Source organism: Ictidomys tridecemlineatus, chromosome 3, assembly GCF_052094955.1.
Source record: "Ictidomys tridecemlineatus isolate mIctTri1 chromosome 3, mIctTri1.hap1, whole genome shotgun sequence".
Lineage (NCBI taxonomy): Eukaryota > Metazoa > Chordata > Mammalia > Rodentia > Sciuridae > Ictidomys > Ictidomys tridecemlineatus.
In genome coordinates, this window is record NC_135479.1 from 168,113,681 (window position 1) to 168,123,305 (window position 9,625).

The following is a 9,625-nucleotide window of genomic DNA, read 5'->3' on the forward strand; positions in this document are numbered from 1 at the left end:
TTGCATTAGGTTTATATTGCTTTAAAACATTTCACGAATAGTTACTTATGGTCTTATATGTGTAAGCAACTGTGGTATGTATGCAAGATATACAGAGAGTAATTAGGAATTCTAAATTGTAATCTTAAAGAGCTTTTTTACCCAAAATAAGTATTATCCAAAGGTGTTTATTGGCAAGAACCCTAAATATTGCCACTGTGAGCAAATACAGGGTGAGGGTTAAAATGTAAGTATGTGTATATTTATATATATGCATAGCCACATACATATCATATAATCTGGAAATATTCAAGAACATTACTCTAATGCAAATCTAAATACACATACCATGAGTGCATATAATCTGGTAGCAATGTAAATAGATTAAAAGTTGTCAGAGAGGTATATAGTTTAATCTGACACCTGTGTATAAAGAATCATCTGGTAGCTATGTTTGAAAAGGAAGAGGATATCAGCAGATGGAAAAGGTAAACAGCTATAATTTTGCAAACACTGGTGTTGTAGATTTTAGGATGAGAGAATCAGTGGTATCAGTACAAATATGTATGGAGTTTCAGTACTGGGAGACAAATGTCAAAGATATACCTGTACATCAATCACTAATTATATTTTAGAAGTATAGAGAATGAGGAAATACAACCTTCAAGAATTTTTCTTCCAGCTTCCTGGTGGGTAGTATGGCATCCTATCATCTTACCTGAACTTGGTAGTAAACATTTAAGATTCCCCAAGACAAAGACACATTGAAAAAATAACTTTGGATATTAAGAATTTTTTTAGCATATTTTTCCTTTTTAAAAAATTCTTTTTCTTTGCTGAGAAGAAGCTTTTTAATTTGAATAAATCCCAACAAAATGCTTCTTTTCACCAAAGGAAACAATCAATAAATGTGAGGAGAGAGACTACAGATTGAGATAAAATCTTTATCACATGCACCTCTGATAAAGCATTAATCTCTAGGGTATAGAAAGAACTAAAAAAACTTCACACCATAAAAAAAAGCCTCACCAATAAATGGGCTAAAAAAGAACTACACAGACATTTCACAGAGGAAGAAATATAATCAGCAAAAAGTGTAAAAGTGTTCAACATCTCTAGCAATTAGAATAATGCAAATCAAAATTACGCTAAGATATCATCTCATTCCAGTCACAGGGCAATCTCAAGAACACAGGCAACAATAAATATCGACAAGGATGTGGGGGAAAAGGTACACAGAATACATTGCTGATGGAACTGTAAATTGGCACAGCTACCATGGAAAACAGTGTGGAGATTCTTCAGAAAACTGAGAATGGAACCACCATTTGACCCAGCTATTTCACTCCTCTGTTTATACCCAAAGAACTAAAAATCAGCATACTACAGCAATGTAACCATGCCAATGTTTATTGCAGCTCAGTTCACAATAGCTAAACTATGGAACTAATCTAGGAATTCTTCAATAAATGAATAGATAAAGAATATGTGGAAAATATATTCATTGGAATATTACTCAGCTTTAAAGAATAAAATTATGATATTTGCCAGTAAATGCATAGAGTTGGAGGATATCATGCTAAGTGAAATAAGCCAATCTCCCCCCAAACAAAGGCTGAATGTTTTCTTTAATAAACAGATGTTAATGTACAATAGGAGGAGCACTAGAGAAGAGTAGAGTTACCTTAGATTAGGTAGAAGGAAGTGAAAGGAGCCGGGGGAGGGGATATGGGGATAGGAAATATAGTAAAATGAAACGCACATTATTATTTTATATATATGTTACTGCATGACCAATATGATTGAACAACATGATACTCAGAAAAATGAAAAATTATATCCCATCTATGTATAATATGTCAAAGTGCATAAATGCATTCTACTGTCATGATTAACTAATTAAAACAAATCAAAAAAGAAAAAAAAATTGTTCGATATTTGTATTCTGTTCTGCCAAACTTTTTCCTACTCTGCCTATCCATACTTAAAATCTTTAATTTAATATATTAGCTTTTTGAATTAGTAAGGCTCTTCAGATTGTCCAATACAAATATGCACATCTAGAAAGGGCTTCAAAATTCAAGAGAGATAATGATAAGCAATTCATATCTTCTCTTTACTCAGAAGCAAATGAGTTGAGAACAACCTCTCACTCTTTATACATGCCTTCACTGGTTTAATTACCTTCTCATTGTATCCAGATTGCATTTCAGTTTGTTTCTTCCTTAGGTGATGTGTGAATTAAATTACTCCAAGAAGTGAAAGTTACCATTTCTTCCCCAAAACATAAAGATGTGATGACTGACCAATGTCCTGGGATTTTTTCTATTTGCTCCAACACAAACCTGCCACCACTGTGGAATAAATGACTGAGGCCCAGTCTACCTGTATGAAGTATCATACTCAAGTCCTTTGGATGTAACTATACTAGTACTCAATGTATTTACAAAGCAAGAAAATACAAACCATAAAGTGTTTCCACTTTTTTTTCTGCTTTAATTATTCCACCATGATGAGAATATTTAATTGAAATTTCATACATGTTTCTGAATGAGGTATACAAATGGTTTAAGTATATATTTAAATACTAAAAAATTCATCAACATTTCATAACAATTCTAACTGAAAAACCCTTTCAATAATACTAAGGACAGTACAAATAACCCCACAATTTCATGACTGTTTTAATGAAACAACAGGTATTAATGACATCTAAATATTTCTTTTCAACATTTTTGTCAGTGCATCTAAGACTTGCTTGTTTCTCAGACTATAGATAAAGGGGTTTAACACAGGAATTATGACAGTGTAAAATAGAGAAAGCGTGTCTTGATCATTTGCTTGTGAAGATGCAGGATGCACATACATGAGGAGAAGGGGGCCATAGTATAAAGACACAGAAAAGAGATGGGCTCCACAGGTGGAGAAGGCTTTTCTTACACTCTTTTTAGACTTCTTTTTTAAAATTATAAAGAGAATTAGGGTATAGGAAATAAGAATAGTCCCAATAGTGAAAACTTGTATTGAACCAGAGAAAACAAAAAGCATTAGATAATTAATAGAAGGATCATTGCATGAAATCTTTAACAGGGGTATAACATCACAATAAAAGTGATGTATTATGTTGGAATTACAGAAGGTTAGTCTGAGTAAAAAGCTTTCATGAAGTACGGCATGAAGAAAGCCACCTACAAATGACAAAACTAGTAGCTGTAAGCATAGTCTGTTGGTCATAATCACAGGATACTGTAGAGGTTGGCATATGGCTACATAGCGATCATAAGCCATTGCTGCCAAGAGGAAACACTCTGTGGTTGCACTGGTTGCAAACGAAAAAAATTGTACCATGCATTCAGCAAGAGATATGTTGCTCTCTTCTAGGAAGTTGGCCAGCATCTTTGGGGTCACTGTTGATGATAACCAAGCATCCACAAAGGCTAAATTCCCAAGGAAAAAGTACATGGGGATGTGAAGCTGAGGGTCATTCCAGATCACAGAAATCAGACCAAGGTTCCCCACCACAGTAATGAGGTACATCACCAAGAACACCACGAACAGGAGGAGTTTCCACTGTGGTCGCTGTGTAAGTCCTGTGAGAACAAACTCTGTCAGCAAAGTTACATTGTCCTTTTCCATGTCATCACTGGATGTCCCCTGAAATGAAATGCTGTGAATGGGGGGAAAAAATAATTCAATTAGGATTTATTTTTTTTTAAAAAAAGCTGAAAAAGAGAAGGGGAGCAAAAAAATTTCAAGCTTCTCAGAATACCCTTCATTTACCATAATAATTAAAAAAAACTATCTAATGAAAAAGAGTCAAAAGAAATCAACTCAATGAAAAATGAAAGAAGCAACATATTTAGAGAAAATGAGTGGCTTCTAAACTTGAGATAAATTTGGGGGAAACTACTGAGGTGTTGAGATTTCTGTATTTTGGATGAGATTCAGCCCAGGGAAGAACTATTTCGATGGCCTTAATTTTAAAGTGAATTAAATTCCATCCGAAGGAAGTTAAACTTCTTTGTACTAAGATCTTTTAAGATGTGGAATGATATGACAAATTATGTTTAAATAAAATACTTTGGTGTATACAAAGTGAACTGTAGGAAGGGATCACTGAAGTTAGGGATACTAATCAGGAAACTTAACATTGTCCAGGGATTCCCAAACTAGTTTTGTCACTCAATGATCTAGTGGAGCTTTTTTGTAGAAAATATAGATTATGAGGTATTAATGGAGAAACAGAATGAGTAGTTCAAGAATGAGTTAAGGATTTGTACTTTAAAAATGCTTTTCTGAACATGCCAACCTAAGTGCATTACCTCACCCATACATGACATGACATTTGTAGTAATAAGGAGAATGAAACAGGATTCAAAATGTTCAGAATTTCAGAATTATTTGAGTCATCAGGATTCAGTTACATATTTATTATTAAAGGGAGTCAGTGAAGGTGAAGCAGTCACTTGATGACTGGGCAGGTAGTCTTTACGAATACAAGTAAGAATTTTGCTTCATTATGAAAATTGTGTAAGGAACAATCTTTCAAATCCAGGTGGAGTATGGTTCTACTGGGCACTAATAAAAGTTACGAACTAAATGTCATTGGAGCAGTTGGAGGCATAATTATGGATAACATACCCCTTTGCATAAGTACACTAGGAGAGGGCAGATGAAAAATATTGTGGAAGTAATATTAAAAGAAGTTATAACATAAATAGATGTTGTTTATTAGATGACAAATCTGTCCCTTTCTAACATTCATCTTTTTGAAGGGCAAGGGTTACCCTTCACTTGAGAAGCCAAAAGTACCAGAAATTCACTTTCCCATGCCCTTGAACCTAGTGTAAGGGGAATTGGTCTAGTTTTGCCCAGTGAAACTCACATGTATCGGGATTTGGAATATATATAGAGAGACAAATATACACTTGCAAAAAAGAAATTGGATTATAAGACAACCAAGGCAATGATATCAAGACTCCAACATCCTGCATCTACAATGATTTCATTGTTGATGTGATTGTGACATCAGAGTTCAAATCAGTAATAAAAATCCTATTGAGACAGTGCTGAGACATCAGTTTTGTCACTCTTTGGGGCCTATTTTTTTGTGTTCTACTTTTTCTGCCCAGCCATCATTCTGATTCCTGTAAGGCCTTGCTTTAAATCAATTTCCATGTAATAAATCCATTTCTTATTATGTCTCAGTGCCCTGGATTGAACAATAGAGAGACATAACACAGACCAGAAAAAAAATGCTAAGCAGAGTTATCCTGGATGTATAGGGGAATCTGAAATGTTGAGTGTTATAGACATAAAAAATAAAAAAATACTGAAGAAGAAAAAAGAAAACAGTGCTAAGTACCATAATAAATAATCTAGTAGGACAAGAAATCAACAAGGATATTTAAGTGCAGAAATTAAGAAATCCATACTAAATTTAGCAAGAGTAGTTTCTTTTATGTGAACCAATTATGCTCAGAGAATTATTGAAAGTACTTGGGAAACAAGAAGCACATCAGAAAAGAGAATGGAAGAGTGCACTCTAAGTAATGCAGAGGAGTTGGCATTTTCATCCTGCCTGCAGTCAAATATAATAATTCTTCCTATAGGACCATTTTAATCAAAGTTTAATAAAGAAAAAATAAGGAAGGAGAGGAGAACTGGGACAGAAGTAGAAAAAGAATTTGGGCAGGTGTGAAGAAAACAAGAGGTAGGAAGAAAAGTACTAGGGACAGATGTGGATAAGTGCAGAAAAGTCAAAGGTGAGGGTAAGTTTCCAAGAAAAGGCTGCACATGAGAGTCAGGGAAAGGTTCAGGGATGCAGGTGTTTATCTTCACTCTGGAATTCAATAAAAGTTTGTACATCAAGGGAATCCTCCCCTTTACTTCTGTTAAAATTCTTCCCATGGAGGTTGAGCACAAAAGAGAGATCTGATTTAAATTTTGTTTTAAATACTGTAGGGTTTTGTTTTTTAAATAAATACACTACCATTTCATGAACATCTTTCCATATTTAAAGTTAAATTACCTTTAAATATAAGAACAACATGAAAACTGTAACTTTGATAATTAATAATACTTTATTGTATACAAGAGTGTGACAGGAGAGTAAGTAACTGTATGAGATGATAGAATGTAATTTACTTGACTATATTAATCACTAGGTTCATATATGGTGTGGTATCATCAAATATATAGTGTAACAAATTTTAACCTCACTACCTTTGTTATTGCAGTGATTAAAATTAATCTTTCTTGCTTAACTTGAAAGTACTTTCCTCACCCACTAGCATTCTAACCAGAATAATATGTAACCAAAAACAGGAACCTGAGAAAGGAGATAAGAATAATCAGTACCAACAACTACAGTTTGTATGCATTCTTATTTGGGTTGGTATTCCTTCCATGCAACTCAGAATCACTTGAACCAAGCAGTGTTTATGAAATTTTAGGACCACATTGATGAGTTAAGCATTGTGTCAGATCTCTGTTAAAATTAAATAATTTAATATATGTATATAGATGAATTATATATATATATATATATATATATATGAATTTCAGTAGATATAAATGAAGAAAATTTAAAAATAATAATTTGGACAGAAAAAAGATTAAATGAGACAATATACATATCATTTTGACACATTATATTTATTCACTACAAAAATTGTGTTGCATAAAATGCTTTCATTCATTTAGTTTTCATTCCTACTTTAAAAAAAATTTTTTCATAATACATTTTAAAAAAGGAAATTTAGTTAGTCAGAGGTTACAGTATGTTTGTAGCTCTTTTTTGTTTTAATTAGTTATATATGACAGTAGAATGCACTTATATATTTTGATGTATCATACATATATGGGATATAATTTCTCATTTTTCTGAGTATACATATTGTAGAATCACATTGGTCATACTGTCACATACATACATACAGTAATAATGTCTGTTTCACTCTACTGTCTTTCTGAATTTTTATCATAATTGTCAGAAATATTTGTTACATAGCCATAATCATGATTTGAACCATTAAACCTAATTTTAAATTGTTCACTGTGTTATATCACCAAATAAAGTCATCACTAAGTTAACAAGATAATAAACAAATCAGTAAAGAGAACAAAACATTCTTAGTGTATTTTTGCTTACCCAAATTATAGCACAAAAGTAAAGTTGAAGACAGTGTATTGTTTTCCATATTTACCTGGCTCTTTTGGTATCTTCTGGACCCAATCTAAAGGTTTCCATATAAACAGTAATTTGACCTTTCATATGAAAAAATTTAAAAATTATAAATGATTTATCTCTTATCCATATATTGAAAAAAATTTGGGGAGATTTTTTTAAAGTATTAGACCATATGAAATAAAAAAATCACAGTAGCACAGAATTGATGATATCAAGTCTCAATTGTTTGCACACTTACTCATTTTGAATGCTTAATTTACTGGTCTCAAGAAAATGTTGTTTAAATAAGGTCTACTTTGAACACAAAATTCAGGCAGTTGTACAACTGTGTGCTCTTCCCAGAAGTGGAAAAAGTAGAGATCTAAAATTCCCCTCAGAGAACCAGAGGGTTCCCTGTGGACAAGTGAAGTAGTTCTACTGGCCACTGTGGATTTAGACATGTATGAGAAGTTCAGGTAGTCTCACCAGCCTCAACAACTCTGGAATCATAAACATTGAGTCACAATTGTTCTAGTTAACATCAAAAATTGCACTTCATTTCAATATCTTCCCATAAAAGATATTTCAAGCTATTTATGGAAGCTTCAGTTTACATTAAAATGTGCAATTCTGAGTGATTAGATTAGTATGATTCTGTTTGAGCTCATCAACACATGATTTTACTTAGGCAAAGATCTTATTTCCTTCAGGGCCAACCTATGAACACTTGTCTTCCTCATGCAAACTGGAGCTTAAATAGAAACCATGTGCCTAGGTGTCCCATTCTAAGCTCAAATATGATGAGTAATATTACTAGTCAAATGTTAAAGGGAATAGCTTAAAAAAACCAAGGTTCCTCAATGGGTGGTGAATGTCCTAGAGATCTTGTGAAAACTTGTATTTGTTTCAGTATTTCTAGGTGGAGTTCTGGAGTCTTTACTTTATGCACTATTATACCAGTGGACACTTGCTACCTATAGGGCGTTTAATTTTATGAGAAATCCTTAGACAAATTATTAGACAAACAAAAAATTGTAAATGTGACTGGCCTGCAAATGGAGAAGTTGGAAGGAGACAGATGGGGTCAAGAGATCAGCATCTGTTGGATTTCAAAGGGCATGGGGAGCTTCATCAGGGATTTTATTTTTACCCAGGTGAAAGGAAAGCAAATGATGCATTATGAATATGGTAGTAACACGTTCAAGTTTTCTTCTGAGCATAAACAAAGAAGTTTACAACTGAGTCCTCTTTCAGAAAAATTAAACCTAATTTTATTTATTTTTGTACCTGAGTACTCATGTCATCATCTCTGCAGTAAAATGATACAAAGTATTTTATTTGTTTGTTTTGTTGTTCTTGTTTGTTTTAGCAGTGCTAAGGTTTAAAATCAGGGGCTCATGCACGTTAGGCTAAGCTTTTCCCCCAGCTCATAAAATGATATTTTTAAATAAGAAGGTTAATCCATCATTTGGCTAATGACAAGAAAGAAAGGAATAAAAACAGGACATATATTTTGTAAGACTTATCTGTCAATTATCTTGCTTACTTATAATTTTGTTAGTGAACAAGGGAATTATAAAGGCTATAATAAGAGATAAAAAGACATTGCTATAAAAACTGCAGAAGTGTGGAATAAACAGCCTGATGTACACACATAGCAGTAATCATGACAAAAACGCAACTTTTTTACTCTCAACCTTTTTAGTGTCATTTCATTTAAACTCATTTTTTTTTGCTTGTCTTTAATTACAAATGTTGTCCTCGATGCTTCCAACATGGGTATTCTTTTCAATTTGTCATTTTAATGAGTTCTGAAATACTATTGTCATTTTAGTTACGTTTACTGATGATTGACATAACCCAGATTCTATTTCTATAGTTACTGAACAAGTGTATATATTCATTTTTGAAGTTTATATCAGAATCATTTCCATATTCTTTTAATTTTTTATGTTACCAGGGATCAAATCCATGGACTCATGCATATTCAGGAAGTGCTCTACCAGTGAGCAGAGCCCAGCTTTTCTTTCCAATTTTCTAATTATTAATTTTAAAATTATTGCTTTTGAGATTTGTTTCATGCATTGTATAAATAAGACTTACCAGACCAATTATTTGTAAGTACTTTTTCAGGAATATTGCTTGCTATTTCCTTTCACATCACTACTCCATTCCAGTAGTAGCATTGGGATAAGTGGATCTGTGAGCAAGAAACATCCATCATTCTAGACTTACTGCTAAGACAGTATTATACCAAAAACTAAAAAGTATATCAGACAAAAATCTAGATACCTTCTACCTAGGTTAAATTTGTAATTATGGAATTATAAGAGACATATCAAGATTTCTAAGGTAAAGTGTAAGTTGCTACATCTGACCGGTTATAAAAAGAAGAAGTAAAAGATGCAAAAAGTTCAATAAGCATTTTGGACTTATAAACCATTCATTCCTTCTTGGGTCTACTATTCTGACCTA

At 32.8% G+C, this 9,625-nt stretch overlaps 1 protein-coding gene across 1 annotated transcript; it reads right to left on the bottom strand.

Annotated features, from left to right (window-relative positions):
• Nucleotides 1-2,691: 2,691 nt before the first annotated feature.
• On the bottom strand, nucleotides 2,692-3,633 carry LOC101967127 (olfactory receptor 5H17). The gene has a single exon (XM_005336777.2). The coding sequence runs from the start codon at nucleotides 3,613-3,615 to the stop codon at nucleotides 2,692-2,694; it is 924 nt and encodes a 307-aa protein (XP_005336834.2). The 5' UTR covers nucleotides 3,616-3,633.
• Nucleotides 3,634-9,625: the final 5,992 nt, after the last annotated feature.

What these genes read in the sequence shown, in the direction of transcription:
- LOC101967127 (XM_005336777.2), bottom strand. Translation starts at nt 3,615, where the DNA reads ATGGAAAAGGACAATGTAACTTTGCTGACAGAGTTTGTTCTCACAGGA.